The sequence below is a fragment of the Melanostigma gelatinosum genome, assembly GCF_949748355.1.
Source record: "Melanostigma gelatinosum genome assembly, chromosome: 6".
In the NCBI taxonomy this organism is placed as follows: Eukaryota; Metazoa; Chordata; class Actinopteri; order Perciformes; family Zoarcidae; genus Melanostigma; species Melanostigma gelatinosum.
Window position 1 is genome coordinate 14,491,644 of NC_136639.1, and position 24,805 is coordinate 14,516,448.

Sequence of the window (24,805 nt, forward strand, 5' to 3'; positions counted from 1 at the left end):
TCTCATAGTCGGTGGCTGGGAAAAAAAATGCAAAAGCTGATTTGCATGATATCGACAGTGAAAAACACAGCCGTTCTCACAACATTGCTGACAGATTCTTTGTCTTTCTTCACCCTCCCTTGTGGCTGCCACGATGCCACTTTTATTTATTTTTTTTCTCTCAGTATTTTGCCATATTTCATTTCATTTAATGCTTACCCTCTCCTCTCCTCCCCCTCCCCATTTATTTCTTGCAGGTACGGATGCTGGAATCTTTGAGTTGATTGGAACAAATAGAAAGCAGAAAAAAGACAGATAAAGGAAGAGCAGAAGAGTGAGGAGAAAGAAGAAGAAAGAGGAGAGAGAAGAAAGCATAAAGTTCTTTAGAAAGAGGAGAGAAAGAAAGAGACTGGGACGATGGGGAGGAAAAAGATTCAGATCACGCGGATTATGGATGAACGCAACAGACAGGTAAGTCCCTGGGGGAGGGGAGGATGGATGAGTATGAGGGTGAAGAATGGAAGGGGTGGAGGATGGAGGAAGGAGAAACACCCTACACCCCCTCAACAATGAAGGTCTTCAGGGAGTCTGGGCAATATGTGAACTGGGCGACAGAGTGGTATATTCAGAGATAGCACTGTTATTGCTTTGGGTGGAAGTGTTCCATTGGGTTATAATGGCAGGTTTCTTTCCCCACAATCTCAACAAACCAGTGTGAGGGCACCAGGAGGATTTTTCCAAACAGGGATTTGCATGAGAAGATTTGTAAATCTCACAAAACATTCAGCATATCACTGCCCGCTCTGAGGGCTGCGGGCTGCACGCAACTGTAGCACCCTTCACACACCCGGCCTCTCACACCATGCCACCCAGTTTAGCTCACCGGCAGTGGAATATTACCGGGAAGAGGGTGGTAGCACCGGAGAAAACATAAACAAACAACCAAACAGAGATGGGATGGTCTGTAGTGACACACTGGAGTGGGCCAACAGGGTGGAGATGAAGAGCAGCCTGGGAGACAAACAAACCTGAGCTAAATCGGTAACAGTAGGACTGCTGTAGCTTTCCGCTGCACAGCACAAGAGATACGTTTTCAAACCAGCGAGACTTTACAGACGAACCTATAATGAACCTAGCAACAATGGAATTCTTGCAAGACACTTTTTTAACAACAGCTGGCATTACTTGAGAGAGAGACATAATAAATTGTGGACAGCGTGATTCAAGCAGACACTGCCTCTGTGGCAGGAAATAGATAGAGACAGAGCTCTCTCACTGCCCTCGAGGCCCACAATTGATCACTTCCTGTGGCACGACTGACCACTGACACTCTGTCAGCATCCTGGCAGCCCAATTGGATCCATACGCTGCTAACGTGGCCCCTAGATCACAGGTCAAACAGGCACACACAACTTGCATGAACACACAGACACACTTCATCGCTTTTGCCTCCTTATCGTCTGACATCCACAAGAATAGTCCTCAACAGTTTCTCACAGAGGGCTGTAGCAAAACGTTTGCAGCCAGAGGAAAGTGACATAAAAAGGCTCAAGGAATCGATTGGGCAATACTGGAGGAGTAATTGAAGCAGATTGTGACCCCTGTCATGACTGGTCTCAACGAGTGCGATGTGTAAGTAGCAAGAGGATGGTGAGAGGAGAGCGAGGATGTGAAGTGAACCTGAGATGAAGAAGAAAGTTCCCGTAGCAATGGTTTGACTGTCTGTGATACACAGTGTGCTCATCTCCAAAACAGGGTGCCTTTAGAGTCATAGCTGCAGCACAGAAAGGAGAGACTGAGAAAGAAAGATTTAATAAATATACAGGGAGGTGTGACAGTATGCACCCATGTTCTCTGTATTCGCATTTATCTACGTACATTAGGGGTGTAACGGTACGCGTATTCGTATTGAACCGCTCGGTACGAGGCTCACGGTTCGGTACGCATGACGAACCGAATACGTTTGAAAAAAACTTTTTTTAAACCTTTATTGAACCAGGTAGTCCCATTGAGATTAAAAATCTCTTTTGCAAGATGTAAGTAACAATACAAGATGTAAGCAAGCTGTAAGTAACAATACTCCATAACATTAAGGAGCAGTTTCTGTTTTTTATGCTTATGTGTTGCTAAGAAGACACCCAAGAAGATGGGTCACTCAGGTATAGTTCCATCATTGTTCAAAGTCAAAGAATAACTTTATGATGTTAGTTGTAATGAATAAATATATTTTAAAATCAAGTACATTTCTCTGGCATTTATAGTTTTCTACTGTACCGAAACGTACCGAACCGTGGCTCCACTGTATCGTACCGAACCCAACCGTGAGTTTTGTGAACCGTTACGCCCCTAACGTACATGTGTGTATGTTATTGTGAGACAGGCAGACGGAAAGACAAGAGCGAGGAGGAGGTCACAGAGTTTCAGATGAGGACGAAAGCTATCGTGTTGCCGCAGCACCCACACCTCCTCCTTACTGTTATCTCAGCCCTTCTCTCTCATCCCACCTTCGGCTGGGCCCGCCAGTTGTACCAGGCACTCCGGCTCCTGCGGATAAGGAGGGAAAGAGGGAGACAGGAAGGACACCTGAGGCGAATCGATGCCTGAGATATCCGGGCTTTACTTACAGAGAGAGGAGAAGGGAGGAGAGGAGGGAGAGAGAGGGTTCAGGGAGAGGAAAATCAATTTGTCACTGTATTTTGTTGTTTTGATCTCTGATATGATAGATTACTTATTTAGTTGTATGTTTTCGTCAAATAGCAAGTCCTATTGACATGAAGTCATCCAGTCATGTGGGCAAGCGTGCTGAGCATATGTCATTTAGTGTCATTCAACCTACGGCCTAAATAAATGACATCACTACATTTCGTAGAGGCGGACATCACAAGACAGAGACAGAAAACTTAAATTTTCTTCTCAGAAAAAAAACAAAAAACGGAAGCTTTGCATATTTTCACTTCCTTCTTGAGGAAAGGTCAGAGAGCCCAACCCAAATAAACACCAGATGATTTATTGTTTTATGTCTAAAAGGGTTTACCTTAAGACGAATAAAAACTATTCTATGGTCGTCTGCATTTAACAGATTGATGTTTTTATGATTTGTACAAAATATCTACTATGTAGATATTTATTTGATATAATCTGAATGTTCAGAAGCCCTTAAAGTTTTATGAAATAGAACATGGTTAAAAACCTTTTCACTCCAAAATAGCAATAGAAATAGACAATAAATAAAACATTTCCCCTGATTCTTAAATGTCTATACACACTGCAGTCCTCTTTAGAGTGGCACCACTCTGTGTGGCTGTCAACGCTACCTTGCCACCTACAGGGCTACGGTGCCTCCCGAACCCCTGCCCTCCCTGCAGCGGCGGTATGATAGTAGGCACAAGGCCTGGCTCTCTCTCTGGGCGGCCACTTTGGGCTGCCACCCCCAGGCCCAGAAACACTTCCCCAGAGCAGGGACAGAAGGGCCAGGCCTCCCTGGCGTTGACTGGCTTCCCGGTGCTCTGGACAGTGGGCAGCAGTGTGGAGCCCTGGCTCCAAGCCCCCTGACCACTCAGACCCTCTCCCAGCCTCGGGCACATGAAAGAGCCCCCTGTGCCATAAACTCATGGGCTGCTCACAGAGAGCAGGCTCTCTTACCACAGCTAGATCACACACACACACACACGCGCACACACACACACACGCACACACACGCACACACGTACAGTTCAAGATGCATGCACAGGTATTTTTGTGCACACACTGGTATCGATTTTTGACATTCAGATCATACAGTCAATCACATACTTAGATGGTGTATTTTGGTGTCAGGTTTATGCAGCGTAGACCAACGCATGCTTGTAAACATCTACACACCTAAAACGTGTCTATCTCTCTGGAGTCGGCCTTGTGGATCGACTAATTTGCTGCAATTGGCTCTAATTAGTGTTACCTCTCCAGCCAGTACACCCAGTGGGCTTAATTTAGGATGACTTGTTTGTACAAATCTGTGCGTTTGTGTGTGTGTGTGTGCGAGGGACATGCGGTTTTCAAGGGGGAAGGGACCCAGGGCCAAAGGTTAAACATGGATCAGGTCATGAATGACAGGAAGTAAAACATCAGGATCTCCCAGCTCCCACAAACAGCAGTCACACTAACACACACTTGGCTGGAAGAGATGGTAAAATGTTTTTTTATGTCTTCCTGCATATGCCCACATATGCCGCCTCTATTCCCTCACCATGTTAACTGCAGCTAGCTGAAATAAGGGCTCTTTTTATTTCTGCGACAAAGCATTCTTTCCTCCAATCAACAGCACTGGGGTGAGAAAATGTGCGAGTGAAATTAACAGCAGGAAAATAATGAGGCCCACAGGGTAGCTCCTCGCCCCTGCACCCCTCCTCTAATTCTCTGTTTCCCACCTTCTACCATCTCCTTCTTTTACCCCAGCGGGTGGCACTCCTCTCTGTCATATGTTCAGCGCTTCGAGACCTCACCTGAAAAGGGCTCACGAAGCTCTGCACCTTCTCTCCGCTGTATTGTCGTGTTCTTATGCCTTCTCAATTCATGTCTCGTTTTGGTTCTCGCTCGCATGTTCTTCACATGGCTCTCTCAACTCACCTCTCTAATTTTCATTCTGTCGTGATAGTTGGTCTCGCTATCTCTCTGTTCTTTCGTGAAAGTAAAAGTCAGTTTATTTATCAAGTTGTATATTGGCTATAAAAAATGAAATAGTCCTAATTCATGAAATCTGATTAGAAAAATACATTTGTCGCACATACCGACTGTAGACTGGCCATTCATATATTTCTTCTTTTTTTTATTACTTGCTCATATACATTTCCCTGTTTTACTAGAAGCTAATTCTGAGCTGTGCTTATCATAAGAACGCTTTGTGAAAACCTGCAGCAGAAATCACTAAAACAATTACATGTGCGTGGACATCATTTGCTTTAAGTATACAGTGTCAGAAGTTTATCCACCTCAAATGAATGACAAAAAAGTTATTTTTGTCATTCCGGCCCCTAACTTGGGCCTTTTTGTCAGTGGGCATATCCTTTTCCAGCTGTGGTTTTTCAGCGTAAACAGGAGCATACAGAGAAGTGGCCTAGCCAGCCATTACAGTGCTGTCCTGAAATGTAATTACAAGTTTTGGTAAGAACAATTTAAACTGGCATGTATTTTAAGACACCTATAACTAAAATCGGCATAATTAAGACACCGCTCAATCAGTTCCACGGGTCAGCTTTTAACCAACTCAAAGTGCATGGACACTTTCGATTCAGACACTGAAAAAATAAATGTTTGGAGTCTGCTGCCTCTTGTTCCTACTGTGTAATGAGGACGCACTGAACAAGGACGATAAGTGGGGTTTTAGAAGAGCAGAGCATATATTAGAGGTGGGACAAAGCCTCTTTTGTCGTAATGCCCCTTTTAACAGCTTCTTTGGCTGTGAAGCAGAGTTCAGGACCAGGTCTTGGGCTCCTCTTATTCCTTTTGCATAAGCCCGTGTCTTCCTGCTTGGCCCCTGACAATGGGATAAGTGTTTGTCTCAAGACAAATCGTGCTGCTCCATAGCTGACTGACATCCATGTGTGTGTGTGTGTGTGTGTGTGTGTGTGTGTGCTTGTGTGTGTGTGTCCCCGCACAGCCATGTTTGGTTTGCTAACCAGCAGTTTTTGGTGCCTTTCTCTCCACTCCTCCTCTTCCTCCACCTCCTCCTCCCCCAGGGAAGCAGGCAGGAGGTGGGAAGCAGAAGCGAAGCCATTGTGAAGGGGAAGCCACTGGCCTCTTCCTGTTATGAGAGGAAATGCATACAAATGTGCTTCCTGTGCGTCCGCCCCCTCTCTTCTCCCTCCTCCTCCCTCCCCTCTTTCTCTCTCCCCTCTCACCCATGTGGCACAGAATCAGCCACTATCCCTCCTTTCTTTCCGTCCCTCTGTTTATCCTGGGCGTTTTTTCTCCTTTTATTCCAGAGGAAATGTGACAAGTCAATTGTGTAGAGCAGAGCAGATTGTTTTATTTTCATAATTTGTCATTTGTTGGTTATTTTCTAGCGGTACCATACTTTTATTTACATGGAAACAAACATGTAGTATGAAGAAAAACGAAGAAAGAAAAGCTGAATGATTTTGGTTTGAACGAAAATGTACAATAGCGAGGGATGTGCTGTGAAAGGAGATATGATGATAACACTTTTAGGTGTTTACAGGGGGGGGGGGGTGTCTGACTGCATTTGTGTGTGCATGTGTCTAAATCTCTCTTGGGATGGGTTGGCGGAGGAGGATAGGGGTGAACGAATAAGGGTTGTGTCACTATGAGTCCACAGTGTATGTACACGATGCTTATGCCTACGGGTTGACAGAGTGCTCATTATGTGCCAAATGTAATTGAGACTCATGTAGCATGTAAAAAGAGGTATTGGTGTATATACTAAGTCGATATGATGGGGTGGAGTGGGTGTTTTTATCTCTTTCGAAAAGGATCCAAAATTTTGAAGGAAGATTTTTATTATCTCTTGCACAAGGTTTTCCATAACAGTGTAATCTCTTAAACGCTTTAGCTGCTGATGTGAAGTGTCCCATTATGTCATTATTTAGTCTTTACCGCAACGCATTTTTTAAATTGTCTACAAAATATTCCTGTGTGCGTGTGAAGATAGGTTTCACACTCTGGTTACCAATTTACTGTGAAAAGACACAGTTGGGTTCACACTCACACACTCACACTGGGCCCTTTTACCAGTATGTAAAGTTCCAAATGTGCTGCAACGTCATGCTCTCCGTTATTAACACAGTGGTGTGTCTAGCAGCACCCTCTGACCAGGACACAAAGATTACACCCACTCTGACATAGGGGACGTTTACAATTTCTTTGGTTTAACAACAATCCAAAGGCTAAACCCCAAGCATCAGAATTATGGCGTTTCAAAAAATTCACAGATGAATTAGATATAAGATTATACGCAGTGATACATAGAAATAAGTTCCCTTACTTACATTACTTAGAAAATACTGTCACATGGTAAAACTTGTATTGGTCTTCCATTTAGTGCGCTGCTTACAAAATAACTCAATTATCATAACATTTTACCACATCGTGAACATAGAATATACTTTTTTGACATACTCAGTCCTCATGTCGTAAACATGTTTCTGCTCAGAAAGGCATCCAGTGTCTTTAACTGTCACATGCATGTACATGTTTGTAGATCCACTGAGCCAGTCATAGCATATGTTTGACCCACTCAGAGTGCAGAGCAGTCGCTTGTCGAATAAAGGTCCAGCGCACTTACAGCTGCTGTGTGGGACGAGAGCCGTTTTGACCTTGCACAGCACAGGCCGGTGGTGACAGCACCAGCTTGAATGTTGATGGCCTGAAAGGGTCACATGACGGCATCATGTGAGGCCATGAAGTCACGACAGAGTTACCTCAAGCTGTAAAATTGAAAACTAAACGTAAAGATCACATAGCTCAGGTAGAGCACAAATAAGTACATTTCACGAGATGTTTTGCATCAGTATTTACCATCAAGAAACTCTCTTGAAACCTGCGTGTAGTTCTTCAAGCAAGCGTGCACTGTATATGGATGCCTGTGTATTTATGGATGTATGTACATAACGTTAGTAATACATGTGATTTGGAAGGTAGCAGGTTGTACGTGTCAGATTGAGATGTGGGGGTGCGGTGTGATATTTATGTAGGTGTTGTTGTTTGGTCAGTCAAGGCTTTTCATAATCACGCTCATTCTCTTCCTGCGGTGTTGTTAAAGTCGGTCAATATGAGAAGCAGAATGAATGAGAATGCACGCACAGTTCCTCGTTTACAGTGTGATGCTCGACATAACTTTGATTGGATTCTGCTTTAAATTTGTTTACATGTTGAAATGAGAAGCAGCGTATGAGTGTCATCCAGGTAAAACTTCAAACAACTACTGCTGTGTTTGCTGGGGGGGGGGGGGGGCATGTGGACCTCCCCTTTGAGACGAGCAGCTCTGGACCTCACGTGCCACCTTTTGAAACATTAATGGCGCCAGCAGAGTGACTGAGTGAGTGAGTGGGTGATAACGGAGCTGGGCCGGCAGCTAGCTGTGTCCTGCGTTTGCCCCGATGCCCCTTGCATCAAAATACCAGGGGAAGACAACACTCTACATGTCCTGTTCCTGAATAGTCTGCTTTGACCTTATGTCCTACCGTCCTGTCATCTTATTCACTCGCTCGTGTACGATTTGCACTGTAGCTCAGTGGTTGTAAAGCTGGCAGACCCCTGTAGGGTGCGCATCTTTCAATTTTGCACCGTACAGCCCAGAGTGGGTTGGAAATGACAATTAATTTTATTGCCACAAGATGCCTTTTGATCTTACGGCATTGAGAATGTGACTTGTTTTTTTTCATTTTTTCAGTATGACTGCGTAAATGTCAGCATGGTATTTAGAGCCCAGGGGAACGTTCTCTGCCCATGTCGTCGGTGAATCAGGTGCGTGTTTGTGCTGCGGTACAGAACCTGACATTGCACACGCCACTGTGTAATGAGTTAGAATGCCGTCCGTTTCTCTGGTTTCAGCCTCTGCTGTCTGACACATAGCTCGGCGTGACATGATGACATCACTGGAAAACTTTATCTGGTCCAGGATACGGCGGTTCATGCAAGGTTTTACCTACTCGCGGTCGAGAGGGAGACAGACAGGGTGGAGGTGAGGGATAGCTCGATATTCAGTTTCCCTGGTGCATCCTGGGATATATTATTTCAGGAAATCCAAAACGATCTATCAATAGCCATTCAACCCTATCTCCTCTTTCAGACCTCAGAGTAGTAAATAGAGAATCTGAAGGGCAAGACATGATAGATTTATGCCGCAAATCATGCATTACCCTGGTTTACCACACACGGAGATCTCTTCTTTAAAGCCTTTCTTTGCAAAGATTTTCATAGTCTACGGTTATCGCCTTTATATCTACTTTACTGAGTGTTGGGAGGTTTTCATTCTGTGTTTTTTGGCCGACTTGAGTGTCAGAAGAGAATAGACAAACATGCAGTTAATCAACAAACTGAGATCATTAGCCACCAGCTGGGCACAGCTTTGGCAGTATTTCCTCTGGAAGAAGCTTTGTCAATACAGAGCTTCAATGTAAATAATACACACAGTCACAGAAGGAAATGAAACGAAAGAAAGTTCAATGCAAAAACGCAGTGTTGCTCGGACAAGGAAGCTGGCAGTGGCACATTTTCTTGTTTTCCCATACAGCCCAAAAAGCTTGCACATGGCTTGGAAAGGAAAGCAGGTGCAGCTCACTTTCACTGCTCTAGTTTTGATCCAAACAATAGAGGAATAGAGGCTGTTCTATTTTGACAATGTGGGCACTTGTATGCGTGTGTTATTTAAGTTACCAATCTTGGGCCCCGCACACATACACATACAGAGAGAGAGAGAGAGAGAGAGAGAGAGAGAGAGAGAGATAGAGAGAGATAGAGAGAGAGAGAGAGAGAGAGAGAGAGAGAGAGAGAGAGAGAGAGAGAGAGAGAGAGAGAGAGAGAGAGAGAAAAGGCCCCATTAGAGAAGACAAATGTTGTGGTTTAAGTTGACTGTATTGTCACTATTTGAGCTCTCACAAATATTTAGTTTCAAGCGCAGTCAGGGAACCCATCCGTTATTTATATCAATGGTTTGTTATTCACTATGAGAGGTGGTTAATTGGGCAAAAAAAAAACTGAACAATGTGTGTTAATGTCACTGAGAAAATAAATAGTATGCCTCAGCTATTTTTTTTTAGATGAAAATAGTTATAGGTTTGTGTATTTATTTGTGTCAAAGCGGGAATGAGAGAGCGAGCACATTCGGGGCATGAAAAGGAGACTATTTAACGTGACATATGTTGTATGATGAACCTCTGTGCGCTTTGATGTACGCGCAATAACCGTTATCTGTCTGAGACTGAGTATTTTCAGTTCCCTAAATACAAACCCAGCTTCTTTTTTTTTTTCCTGGTGGAGTCAATGGACTGTTACAGTCAGGGAGCATTGAACCATCAGCAGACTCCACTTTCCTTTAATTCAGTTTCCCTGAGAATCACTCATTTTAAAGACTAAAAGTTACGTCAGATTTCTATTTATTCTCTCATTAGAGCGAATATTGAGAGAATGGGGGACTTTTTTTCTATAATTAAATTATGACTACATGTCAGACATGTATGATTGATTCGATTATAGGTGAATCACATTCAGTTCAGGGACACTAGATGTGTGAATATAAATCTTCAATGCCTCACGGTGAAAATATATATTTTCTTTATCTCCTTCTTTTACCCAGGTGACATTTACAAAGAGAAAGTTTGGCCTGATGAAGAAGGCGTATGAGCTGAGCGTGCTGTGTGACTGTGAGATCGCCCTGATCATCTTCAATAGCACCAACAAGCTGTTCCAGTATGCCAGCACAGACATGGACAAGGTCCTGCTTAAATACACCGAGTACAACGAGCCCCATGAGAGCAGGACCAACTCCGACATTGTGGAGGTAAGAAGACGCGCTCACACATGCACAGGATCACATGCACACTCATGCACACGCATGCAAACACACAGCAACGCACAAGCAGACAGATGGTTGCAGCATTTGTGACTCATTTAGCAACCCTTACTTCTCTCTTTTGTTCTTCACACCTAACACAGTGTAAAAAATAATTGCTCCCATAGTTTGTCGGTCTTCCACAAGGGTCCAGTCCCAATATAAATTTAAAAAAGCTATTTTAACACCTGCATTATATTGTTAATTTCAAGAGAATATGTTTATTTAAATTGCCTCCTTGTATTGTGTGTACTTTGTAACAAAAACGTGTTAGCCTATCATTGATCTGGACCTTTCAGACAGTCCCCTGTGGTGTGCAATCACCAGCCCCTGCCCTTGGTGTCTTGTCACCATTGATGTGCCTCTTAGACGAGGATGTTGATCTGACTTGCTTTGGACACATGCCGCTTGTATGGCTCAAGGCGATGTTAAACAGCGCTGTCAGGCCAGCCAGTAGGCAGGTGGATAAAGCAGGAAATGACGCTGGCGCCCTCCAGGATTCTTATGCTCCCAACGTGAACCTGTCATGCAACATTCACACTGTAGCTCAGCGGGCCACACACACACACACACACACACACACACACACACACACTTGCATGCATTCATGCAGGGTTTATCCCCTTCTCTTGTGCACACACATTTACACACACACCATGTTTGCTGATTAAACTGTGCCACAAAGAATAAATTATATTGTTCAACAATATGAAAATATCACATAATTCACATAATCCATGCTTGCGACATGAATTATTTAAATAGGAGTTTCTTTTTGCAGTAGGCTTTATTTATATGGTGATAAATAACAAATACCGATAATATATCCAACATGTACAATTCAGTCAGTTTAGAGATCATAGAAAACCTCAACTGTGTCCTGACTTGTTTTTATTGTGCATGCATGCTCAGTTTGTAATGCAATCGGCACCTGATGGTAACACAATGTTAATTTCTTCGGGTGTCTTGGTCACAGTTCATGCACAGCAGTCTGCCATTCTAAAAAATAAATACCGAAAGAAAAGTGGGTACCCAGTGAGACATAATGAGCGTATACTCTGAGCACACTCACGCCTATGGAGCTGGCTGTCCAGTGTAACACAGGATCAAACAGCATGGGACATGTTTTTATCTTCATTCATATGAGTGTTGCTGTGCTTGTCACCCGCCCACGGGTGGACAGGCCCACCGGCAGCAGTCCTGCTATTCCAGATGGCACTCTGCACCTGACTATAAACCTTTTGAATTCACACATTCATATCAGATGTATTTTGCTTTGGAAAAGATTACATTATTCCCATTCTATATATAATTAGATATTTGGAGGTTAAAAAACAGCATAAATGTGTTGCTTTTGTTCCATCGCCATGTACATTTGGTGCAGTCAAATATGTAGTGTGTTAATGTAACCCATACATCAAGGGATACAGCACTCAACATACGACTAACCTTAATGACGAAAACAAAGAGAATGGACTGGGTGCATTACCATGGACAGTACTTAGAACACAAATAAATCCACGAGAGACAGCATAACAGCTTATTCTTTTTTGCAATGCAGGATGTGCTCTTATTCCCTTCCTGTCATTCATATTATCGAGTCTTTTTTGAATTGTTAATGTGGATGAGGCTACATCTTTGTAAGCTTAGATTCCTTTATAAATGAAATCAGTTTTATCTTTGTGATAATATGATGTGTTATTCTAAAACATTCAATAATCAGTAACGCTGTCTACATCTACGCTGTGTAATCAAAGCTTTGCATCTTATTAGCAATACATATGAATTGCCACAGTTTGTGCAAAATTAATCGTATCCCAGTATATCAGAAGGGATACAAAATGATTCTCTGTGCATTATATCAATTACATTCAATTCAATTCAATTCAATTAATTTTTGTACAGCCCAAAATCACAAATTACAAATTAGCCTCAGAGGGCTTTACAATATCTACACATTTGACATCCTCTTGTCCCGGGACCCTCACATCAGAACAGGAAAAACTCCCCAAAAACCCTTTAACGGGGAGGAAAGAGGAAGAAACCTGTGGGAGAGCAATAGAGGAGGGATCCCTCTCCCAGGATGGACAGAAGTGCAATGATGTCATGTGTAGAACAGGATAGTGAATTACAACACATTCAATGTAGTTACAGCACATTTAATGTATGACACAACCACGACAGGAGGCAACACCTGGTCCAGGTAAACCCGGATACACAGGAACCTGTGAGGCGAGAAAGCACAGAGCCTCTGGTGAAGAAGCAGGTCAATAATGTGCATTAATGGTATCGGTAGTATGAAATAGTAATGTGAGTAATAATAAAAGTGATATTAGCAGTTGGAGTCAGCAGGGTCATGGTAGGAGGAAGGACCAGGGTCCAGATGAAACCATGCTCCATGGAAACCTGTGAGGAGAGGAAGCACAAGGACTCCGGGGAAGAGACAAAATCAGTACTGTGCATTAATGGTATCGGTAATAGGATTAATAATGTTAATAATGAAGATCGTAGTAGGTGTCAGCAGGGCCATGGCTGGTTGAAGAACCAGTGTCCAGATAAAACTGCGGTCATCCTGTGAGGCGAGAAAGCACAAATACTCCGGGGAAGAAGTGAAGTTAGTAATGAGCATTAATGGGACATCAATGCATACAGACGGAGGTGAAGAAGAGGAGGAGAGAGGTGCTCAGTGTAGGAAGTCCCCCTGTAGTTTTTGCCTCTACCAGTTTGTCCATGGGCCGGTCCAAGGCAAGCCAGAGCCAGCCCTAACTATAAGCACTGTCAAAGAGGAAAGTCTTAAGCCTACTCTTAAATGTGGTGAGTGTGTCTGCCCCCCGGACTGAAACGGGAAGCTGGTTCCACAGAAGAGGAGCTTGATAACTGAAGGCTCTGGCTCCCATCCTGCTTTTTAAGACTCTAGGAACCACAAGTAACCCTGAATCACTGGATGGCAGCTCTCTAGTAGGGCAGTATGGTACTATAAGCTCTTTAAGATATGATGGAGCCTGACCAATTCGGGCTTTGTAGGTAAGTAAAAGGATTTTAAATTCTATTCTAGATTTTACAGGGAGCCAGTGCAGAGAAGCTAATACAGGAGTAATATGATCTCTCCTCTTAGTTCTTGTTAGTACACGAGCTGCAGCATTCTGGATCAGCTGGAGAGATTTAAGAGACTTATTAGAGCAGCCTGAAAATAAGGAATTGCAGTAATCTAGTCTAGAGGTAACAAATGCATGAACTCATTTCTCTGCATCGCTTTGAGATAGGATGTGCCTGATTTTTGAAATATTACGTAGGTGAAAAAAGGCAGTCCTAGAAATAAGTTTTATCTGAGAGTTGAAAGACAAATCCTGATCAAAGGTAACATTAAGCTATCTAGCATCCACTCTGCCTGCAAGGACTGATGTCGTTTATGCAGCAAGCCCTTCAGCCACTGTATCGCCAGTGCATTACCCTGCCCCAGCTCAACCCATGAAGAGAGTTGTCACATGTTTCAGCAAGTGCCTGTGACGAGAGCTCCCCGCTTTGAAGCGCTCTCTTTAACAGTGTCTCCATTAGAGCGCAGAGGATGGCTAACGTGTAAACAGCCGTGTCAGGGGAAGACGCTAAAGAGCCTAGTGGGGGCGAGTGCCGTGGAGCACTACCTACACTGTGATCCCTGGAGGACTCTGAGCAACTCACAGCGGCAGAAATCGATCTGAAGAGGCCTTCATCCTCAGCTGTGTTGTGCTAACGGGATTGGCCACGGGGCTGACACTAGCACGTTTAGCATGGGTGGGAGGAGGGAGGGTGAGCGAGGGGAACGGTGGGTTGGATCTCTCCCGCCGAGCCTTATGTGCCGCTGCTAGGCTACGTCACAAGTGCATTATGGTGGGTGGGCTTTTGAGTTTGGGGGGGGGGGGGGGTGTAGACAGGAGCGAAGCGGACTTCCTGTTGAGATGGCAGGATGATGAGGAGGAGGTCAAGAACATGAGGGGGGGGGGCTGGATTTAGAGGTGCATATGAAATCTAGGTCCCCCCTCATAGAGGAAAAACACTCAATGATATCTGATATGCAGCATATTTAATTTCAAATTTGTAGGAAGCTCTTGTCTTTAGAAGTATACAAACTGCATGCATCGCTCTCCCTCTGTTGCCGCTGTGCCTGAAGGTGTAGTGGGAGGAGAGGCAGAGGTAGGGGAGCGGAGCTCAGAGTGTGGGCGGATGGCATAGAGGCCTGCTACATTAGCAATAAAGCTCTATGTAATTAGCATGTCTTTGGTTGATAATTAGCGTTGTTCAGAGAGTGGCACTGAGAGCGGTGCACAGCCTCTCTAGCTACAGCATGTTTACAAGAGGCTGGAGGGCTTTTTTCTATCCCTCCCTCGCTCACTCTTTTTTCTTCTCTTTCATTGAACATACATAATCTCTTAGATGTTTCTTTGTATTCGGCTGAATCTATGGATGGGTCAATGTATGTAAGACACCGAAATATAAGGTTGAAAAAAGAGGGATAGAGAGAGAGAGAGGGATAGAGAGAGGAGTGATCTTGATGACTCACTTGAAAACAGTCTCAGCTGGGAATGACACTTCCACAAATATCTGTGAAAGCAAAAGACCAAGAAACTAAAGCTACCCCTCTTTGAAGCACAAGTGGTAAAACAAAAGAAGCATTGTTAATCCAAATGGTTGTTAATCCAAAGTATTATCACATTTACAATTCATGACCCATAGAAACCTATAATAATTACATAAAACAGTGGAAATCTGAAACAAACTGAGGACATGTTTTTTTTTTAAATGCGTAATTTCATTGCAAGCCACACATGTCATGCAGGGTACAGTGGTATCTAAACTCGCAGTCTCCCCCTCAGAGACTATAATAAAACATGCACTACACGCTGTTATCAGCTGTTACATAAACAAGTCGGGAGGTCCTCTTAATTAATGCTAATTGTTCAAAGAGACACGCAAGCTCATCAAAGCTCTCGTAGCTTGATGAAAGCAAACACAGAGGCGGATCCTCCCATCACTGGATGTCCGAGCAGGGTCCAAATGTGTCATCTTGGCCAGTCTACAGTACACCCTGAGCCTGGCTCCAGATAAAACAGTCAAACACGCAGATAGATTTCCCATACTCGTTGTCTGCCAGGCTGCTTTCCTGGACATGAGAACGGCATTAGAGGAGAAATGGGAAGCCGTGGTGGGAAATTACAAGAGAAAAGATCCATCCCTTTCTTTTTCCTCTATTTTTGTATCTACCTGCTTAAGAACAATCACTTTCGTCTCTTATTGGTGAATTGTTATGCCGGTACGGGGGTGGTTTATTGCGTTAGCAAATGAAAGAGTCCTTTCTTTACCCTCCCGATGATTGCAGATCAAGCCTAAGCAGCGCTGGCTGGCTCTTGCTGTGATTGAACGGCCCCAAATCCAACTACACACTTGGGCTGTGCCAAATCCCTGTTCCACAATGTGTTTGTTTACCCCTCTGTTGAAACAAAGAACACAGGTTTGTGAAACAACTAAAGCGTTAGTGAGGGAACTATGCCCCCTGAATGCCTGGATATACCTGAGGGCTCAAATGCTTTCACATTTGCGTGTATTTGCATTTACAATATAAGATATTGTGCTTGTATTCACACGCACAAAGTTTAATTGGCCTCCGTACGCGTGTGCCCGCAGTGACTGCACTGCATGGGTGTATGCGTGTGTACATACACGGTGACAATTGGCTCGAACCCTGCAGAGCTGTTGGCATTGTGATGACCTCAGCCAGCACAGCACACTCTGATGCCATTGGCTCAAGTATCACATGGAATGGCACATGCCTCTTGGTGCTGAGCTGACCTGCCTACCTGCCAGAGGAAAGGCCGTTGGCCAATCCCATTTCCAGCAGATTAACCGAATCTGAAAGTTCAGCTCACCCTGTAATCTTAAACAGCAGCAGCAGGGACCTGCCTCGCCACCTATGCTCAACCAATTTCTCTCCCTTCTTTTCTCCTGCTCTCTCCCTCTGTCCTCACTTAGGAGGAACTATTAAATGAGAGGGGGAAGGGGAGGGACAGAGCGATGGATGAGTGCGAGAAGAGAAGGAGGGAGGGAAAGAGGGATGGAGGGAGGAAGGCTGGTAATTATTTCCAAAGGTCATTCTGTTAATGACTACCCGCTTGGCTAATGAGATTCAGCAAAGCTCCCTCACCATGTTTCACCCTGCGTATGTTTCACCCGTGTGCCGAGATGTGTGAGAAGCACAGGTGTGATTTCAGCCCAGTGACAGTCCACTGGAGGGAGGGAGGGAGGGAGGAAGAGGAAAGGAGGAGGGGGCGGGGTGTTGGCATGGAAATGAAGAAACATGAAGAGAAAGTAAATCAAGCAGGTATGTCTGGAAGATGGCAAAAAGAAAACCAGTAATGTAGCATATCCACACCAGTTCACTGCATGCCTTGCACAATGTTTCAATTAGCAATACAACATGATTTTCCACACACTTTAAACACTACAGAGACTAATTTGACGGATTTCACTGTCATTTACCTCAAAAAAATCCTGTCTTTATTTCAGATCTTTTTCTCTGCTTTCTCATAATATTCTCATAAATCAACAGGACATGTGATCTCTCTGAAGTGCCAGTGTGCTCATGTTCTCATGCCTCGCTCTTGTGAAAATATTTTCCAGCATGTGTGCTGTTCTATGTGCTTATTTGGTTTCTAAACAGCATGGAGAACATTAGCCCTAAGGAGTTTTCCGTGTTGATCAGCCCACTGAATGACTTCTTCTCATGGCTCTCAAACACTGTATAATTACTCTGGCTTGAATGCTTTCACTAATTTACCCTGTACGACTTTGACATGTGTCAGCATCCAAGAGAAATAAGGGAGTTATATCATATCTCCTGTCTTACGGTTGTCCACAGTAATTTAGTGCGGAGTCATTTTGAGGATTTAAGCATAGGGTACATGTGGTGCGACATGGGGTGGAGGTAAGGGGCGGGGTTGTCTCCGAGATCACAGTGCCTCAGTGTTTACTAGTCACGGAGAGATCGGCAACATGGCTTGTTTTTCCTGCTGCGCTGAGGATTAAGGTCTGAAGCTTCTTTGACGAAGTAAATTAACCTTATGACATTGGAACGCTAACTGAGTTTGTTGAAACAAAGACCCTGATGACAGTTTGTGTACAACCCACCGCACATCTTCAAAAAAAAAAAATGCTTAGTTAGTAGATGCCAGGGTTGAGAATTACAGGTTGAAGAAATTCTTGAACTGTTCATAACTTCTCACACACCTCTACCGTCAGATCATACTTTATATTTACAGTGTTAATCTTGGTAAAGTTTGCTCTGGAAGTCTTTTCCAGAGTTACAAACAAGTTCTAAGGTTGGTGGCGGAAAAAATAAACAAGCTACCACATATTTTAAATATATGTGAAACACTTTTCGTTTTTCAAAGTGTGGTGAGTATCACAAACAGAGGCATGCCTTTGACCTCCTCCTCCTTACCCATTTAAACCCGTCTATGTTCTCTTTGGTTTGGACGTGAAGCTTTCAGATAGAAAATTGTTCATTCTAATGCATAGAAAAGGCTGGTGAGACAAAAAATACAAAGTAAAAAAGAATCCATGTTTCGACTCTATTTCCTTTACACTTAAAACCTAGTTCGTTAGATGGTCAAAATAAAGCGCCACCCCCGAACAACCACAACCATCACTCTCTTATTTGATGTACTCTTTTTTTAAATGCCTCAAAAAGTGGTACTGGTCTAAAAATAGTGTGTGGTGAGGCTAAAAATAGTTGCCTAGCTGGCGGTCCTCGCTGGAAGAGGGTAGAAGAATAGGCATGGAATCACTCTCTCTCTCGTTCACTCCCCCCTCGTTGTGTTTGAAAAAGGGTGGGTGGGGGTTGTTTTTGAAACAGAGGAGTGAGTAAGCGAAGTGTCTGAGTATTCATTCAGCCTCCGTCTCTCTTTCTGAGGACCGACCATGAAGAGTTGCCCTCGGCGACCACATGCATAAGGCCATTGATCTGAGACCCTGCTGTGCCTATAAACATTTGATCCCTCGGATAAAGAAGTCTATTATTCAATTCACTTGTTTTTCTACCCCCACAGTTTACCAAACAGAGGCTTCCTGTCTGGTTGTTTTTAAAAAATGTTATTTATTACAGAGAAAATACATTCTTGGAAAGTTAGATTATCTGTGTCAATAGAATAAAGTCAGCCGGTCTGCCTGTGATACCAGTAACAAACCCTGAGAGAGATTCAACCTCACACAACCTCACGCAGCTGAACATTGCCTGTCATACGTTGTAGGCTGGCGCACTACAACACATCTGTCCGCGGCGCCAGCCTCAGACATAAAGCGAGCAAGTTTACTGAGTTCCTATTTTATAGACGATATGCCTCTTCCACTTCTTAAGAGTGGCTAAAAGCAAAGATGACAGATAATGCACATGATCTACAGGCTCAGCATTTTATTCCACATCAGCCGCCCGCTGCACAGAAAAGCAGAACCTCAGACAAGAAACTAAGTAGCACTTGGATCTCTGTCAGAGGTGTTTTTTAAGTTCAATATACTGAAGCGGAAGTCTGAGGTACGCACACAACAACAAAAAGAGGTTTTAAAAATAGACTGTTTGAAATGTGCCAATATGTGGTCCCTGTGGTGTAGAGCGGTGAACGAGGCAGGCCACTTCTGAGGCCACGCTGCCAAAAGGCAAGGCTTTTCCATTACACAGCCCAAAACAATTCACGCCAGCCATTAAGATGAAATGATGCCTTGTTCTTTGAAACTATTTGTGGAAAGTTCGGAATAATGAAGATCTATTTTTATAGATGGCATTCCCTGCCCTGCCTAGAGCTCCCCCCCCCCCCTGGCCTCAGCCCCTCCCCTGCCATGATTACTGCTTTGGACAGGGTGTGGAAACTCATGGTCACAGTATAGAGGTCAACCGACTGGTCATTGTTACTCAAGGCCTCCCTCAGGCTCGCTTTTCCTGCTGTGGCACTACACGATAAGAGACGGAGAGACAAAAGACGATAAGTGACGATCGGTGGGGGGGACAAAGAAGGAATAGAGGGTCGCTTGAGTTTTACCCAAACAGAGCTGGAATCATTCAGCTGAAGCTGTTAAACTATAACTATCGAATGGTGATTTAAAGTATGTAATTGAAAGCTTCATTGACAATGTCACAGTCACATAGTGACGTGTGAATAACTGAAATAAAATGTTACAGTATATTAAGCAAGTATGAGAGTGTTTTCCAGATTAGCCTTCGCGAATTGATTTTCACGTTGAATCAGAAATACATATAGACACATTCTCATTTCTCTTATTTGAATAGAGACAAATTATGCAACTGGAGCATAGACGGGATGGAAAGGGTGCAGAGATAAGTGCCCTCTTTATCCGGTTTCACTGAGCTGGCATTGTGTCTCATAATGTCTATCAGGGTAATTATACAGTGTAGTGACTAGTGTGAATGACCACTTTGTTCCCAGGGCCGGGATGCTGCTGTAGCAAACAGTTTTGGATTCTGACATGTGCTTAGTGTTTGTCTATCCCATATGGGAAACACTGCACCATCTGGTATTGTGCTATGTACTGGCTAGCTAAGAACTGTCTGTCTGTAAGTGGGCTCTCGTCTGCAGCGGGCTCTTAATGGTGATCTTAGCACATGCGCCATCGCACTGCCACACTTTGGAGAAATGTGAAGGAACCTTGTTGCCCACAGTACCCTTTCTGTCTTACTCACTTACTCTTAACACTGCTCTTAAATGTGTGCTCTACTTCTCACTCCCTTTTTTATGGTTAGTCAACCTAGTAATCCCTGGACAGCTAGTCATTACATACGCAGTTAGCCAGCGTTATTACTGAACACACGACCACTTTGCCAAGGTTGATGGATCCCAGGCGCCAGCCTTTGATTCCTGATTATAGTGTAGCAGGGCACCAGGAGTAAGGGGCTTCAAAGCCACCAAGTCACTGATGCATAGTTTTTCAAACGTCGCCTCAACCAGTGAATAGGGATGCACAGATGATGACTGAAAAAAAAAGCAGGCAGGGACATGCTGTGAGTTGGGGGTCCCATTCCTCAGATTGGTAACCTACAAAATCAACCCCCCCCCCCCCCCCCCCCCCCCAAATGGCACACCGTGTAGCCATCAACCATGGGCATGCCCCTCGACATGGTCCTGGCATGTTCAAACCACGCTTCATGAAGCTGTGGCCTTCTTGCCTTTGGTCTGCCATCTGCTTCCAATAAGCTAAGCCAGCCTGATCCCTCTGATGTTCCCTCCACTACGAAAAGCAGAGGGAAAGAAAGAGTGAGCGAGAGAGACAGAGAGAGAGAGGACGAGGAGACAAAAACGAGAGCAAGTGAGAATGAGCCAGACAGACAGAAAAAGAAATAGAAATATAGAGAATGAGAGCACATCTCAAACATACTATTACCCGTTCTGTGCCGCTAGAAAGGCCACCCTGAGTGCGCTTATTGTGCAGTGGTGCTGGGGGGGTCCTAATCCACTGCAGGTCCACTTCATGACCACCTCCATCTTGTTATTTGTGATGGGAAGGGACAACGTTTATCCCCACTGCTTCGCCCTTACTGACGCTGAGCCACTTTGCTCTTTACCAATCTGCTCTGACAAAATTGACTTTGCTCCCTGGTTTTCCAAACTTTTCCCCCACATTTTCCCCCTAAAACAGTCGTGATCTAAATCGTGGGTTTGTAGGTTAGTGTGAAGACCAGTCAAAGGACACGTACTGTAGATTTATGTGTGGTTACGCCTATCGTAACCCATTCAGACATTTATACATTGGTTTTAAAAAGCCTATTTAAATATTGTAGCCCCAAAGACATTTTCTTGAAGATTATTTGGGAGCCCTTTTAATTTCCATTAATTAGTAATAATACAATAAGTAAGTCAACTCAACCTGCTCACATATTCTGAAGGCAGGTCTGTGTAAATTGCAAACCGTCATGTTTTCAAGGAGTGTCTCCGATAGTCAAGAGTGACTCAATCTGTTCTCAACCATTTTTAACATTGTGACAAACAGCGGCTGAGACCCTGCTCGGCAAAGCTGTTTATTCCCTGTACAATTTTACAATTTAACAGCACATCAAATATGATTATCCATAAGTGGCACAGTTAATAGTGCTTTCTTATTGCGCTCATCTGTCAGCAACTTGTTTTCCATCGCCTGCTGAAATATACTGCAAACCATAAATTGCTGCATTTATGGGGGAAAGGTCTTTGTGCTCTGGTAGTATACTATCTTCTTTTATAAGTCTTGGGTTTTGCTGACAATAGTATGTGTATTCTGAAGACCATACAGTGCTGGCAAAGATATAAAAGGCCTATTATAACTGGCTGTTTTGGTAGAGGGTTTTTTTTCGCTGAAGCTGTCAGCCATTGGGTTGAAGACATTGAGAAACATTCACTGGCCTGGCTGTCGCCAACAGCCATAAACACAATATTGAATGTGTCGTACCCTTTAGCCACTGCCAAGATAACTGCAGAGGGGAATGGTCAGCAATGAAGCTCTTTCCAAACACAACCCAGCAACTAGCCCAAGTCTATCAGAAATAAAGATGTACCCATCAAGCCAGCAATGTTTTGACTCGGCTTCTGCTGAGACGTGGTAGTGCTGCGGAAAACGAGGGGAAGAGGACAGAGGTAGGGAGACAGAGACAGACTGCGAAACAGACTGAGACGGAAAGATGGGGGCAGAAAGATGCATAGAGGGATAGAGAGGGTGAGCAGGGCGGCAGAATGCCGAGCAGACGGATCCTGGTATGGCAGGAGCTCTGGGCAGGCGTCAGCTGTCCCTCGTAGACCCCCTGGGGCCACCCTGAATTCACACCCAAATACCCTCCACAGTTTTTCTCAAGAGCTACATGAAGTTATTACCCACACCCTAAACTATGAAAGGAGTATAAGGCTGGACTTGTTCCTGCAATTAAAACATCAGAGAACTCAAATCTTTGACAGATGTACAAACACCAAGCAATATACAATATGATTCAGTTCCCTTGCAGCTCAAACCTGCCTCTGATTATTTCAATCCAGCCCTGGCCGCCTTGCTCACTGTAGTCCTCCAGCCCATCTTAGCCCTGCCCAGTCTAGGCCAGCCTAGCTGAGGGGGCAGAGCTGAAGGGTATACCGATGAGACGGGGGTCTAAATATGTAGGACGCCGCGTCTATGCTGTGCCTGCTTCACACAGGCCCTGTGACAAGTCGAGCCATGAGGGAGCATCATGAAGAAGGAGTTTAATTAGGAGCAAGCCTCCAAAGGGGCCACAGAGAAAGACACCAGAGCCAAGCAAGCATACACAGCTTCGTCTCTCCTCTCTGTAATACTTTTTCTCCTTCCTCTCATTTTCTCACGTTTACTGTTCTCACTCTCTTGTAGCATGCCCGGTGACTGTTCATTGTAGCTGTGTAGCTTTTTTCTCTCTCTTACCCCCCTTTCTCCATCAGTCTCTCTCTTTTGAACTGGTTTCTCACTTCATTGCATTTCCACATTTTGCTGTTGTGTTAAACTGTACAGGAAATTTAGTTTGATTCGTCTTATTTTTAGTTCAAAATGAACTGACTGACCAAAGAATATATTAATGAATTAACTGTAATCATAAGCAATACAATTGCCATAAACTTGAACAATGCTCCATAGAAATGCTCTGGCTTTCATGCCAGCAGTGATTTTGGAAGAATAAAATAATGAGCATTTCTTTATGAAACAGAAAATTCCAGATACTTGTGAAACTGAATAATTTGGATATGAGAATGATCATTTGGGGGAATATTTTGTGCATAGAATCCTTGGTACAAGTGAACTGCACCAAAGTGTTTTTGCTTAATCCTCATCTCATTAGCATATCCCCCAAAGACTCTATTTTCATGCTGGCGCTTCATACCCACACCAACTTTTTTCAATGTAGTTGTAGCAGCTCCTTTTCCAATGATCATTATTCTCTCCGTCATTTTGAATTGTACGTCTTTGATGTGTCTTATATCGTGATGATGTCACTGAATGAGAGACTCAGAGCCTTGTTTGGAGCAGCAGTCGATGACTCTGTGGCGCAGAGCCATGAAACACATAACAAATTCAGGGCACAGATTAAGCAATGGGCTATTGGAGAAGGATATATAGGATGACGAGAGTAGGGCGGTGAGGGGGAAAGCGCAAGAGTGAGAGGCCCTTCTTTGGCTATATGTGCACTCCAACGGATCTGATTCGCTGTTGGGTTGTGTCAGCCTTTGGCAACAGGTGTGATGTCTTTAAACAGGTGGGCATAACTGGGATGAGTGGCATACCGTCCTTGTACCGCACCCTCAATGTGCTGAGCCCCGATGGAAAGCTTAGCCGGGGCCACATGCTTCAAAGTCATATAACACTCATGCCCTGCACCCAATCAACACCCAACGCAACCACTGCCCAACCCCCTGTGAGACCAGCGCTCAGTTGCCCCATATGGGTGTCACCTTTACCCCAGCCCTCGTCCGCCCCCCCCCCCCAGCAATGCCCCACTGCTATTCTTCCAAGGAGTGGAAATGAATCTCTCATGCAATCAGTGCTAGCGGCGGTAGGTGGTGGGGGAAATATGTGCAAGTAGGAAGAAAAGTTGTTTTTCCTTGCATGCATCCTCATGTGAAGAGAAAAAGGCCACTGGTTCAGCTCTTGTCAGTTCGATATGATGCATCGCCGAGGCCAGAATGAAACTACACCAAAGAAATAGCAAAAGTTTTACATCTCACGCCATTGCCAAAAAAGACAGCATTGCTAAACCTTTGCAACCCCTTTGTTCTTTTGACTCATCCACCTCTGATGGAGCAAGAGTGCCTGATTCACTGTGGGTCTGTTAGAAGTCAGATATCCTGCACCGCCTTGGTTGATTTGTTTGGTGTGATTTCCTGAAGACTGTCAAAAGATGTGAGAGACGCTTTCAAATTCAGAATTCCAGATTTCCACTCTGGGGGCCACGTGAGAATTCAGAGAGAGAGAAGAGGAGAGCCAGCAAATGTTGACACGCTTACAGTAGCTGCCTCGCCACGAGACGCCTCAGGAATCAAACAGTTATCACACACACACAAAAGAAGCCCTCTAAGTTCACTAAAACCACACTCAAAACAGGCCTTTGTTGTGCTGACATGAGAGATGACTGGATTGTTATTTGTTTTCTAAGCAGGCAGATCGCTCCCTGTCACTTCGGCTGCTGGTTGTGATGGAGTAGCTAGCACTCGTATCTCTTCCGTGAGTGAGTACTGACGGAGACAAACAAATGAGAGGAAGAAGTTCACTGGGATTAAC

The 24,805-nt window shown here is 44.2% G+C and overlaps 1 protein-coding gene across 6 annotated transcripts in view; it reads left to right on the forward strand.

Annotated features, from left to right (window-relative positions):
* The window catches only part of mef2cb (myocyte enhancer factor 2cb), a 72,188-nt gene that overhangs the window by 30,581 nt on the left and 16,802 nt on the right, over positions 1-24,805 (forward strand). For all 6 annotated transcript variants that reach the window (XM_079269589.1, XM_079269590.1, XM_079269591.1 and 3 more), the window contains exons 3-4: positions 237-450; positions 10,271-10,474. In XM_079269589.1, the coding sequence (XP_079125715.1) occupies positions 397-450; positions 10,271-10,474 (258 nt within the window). In that variant the 5' untranslated portion in view covers positions 237-396. The remainder of the gene's footprint in view (positions 1-236; positions 451-10,270; positions 10,475-24,805) is intronic.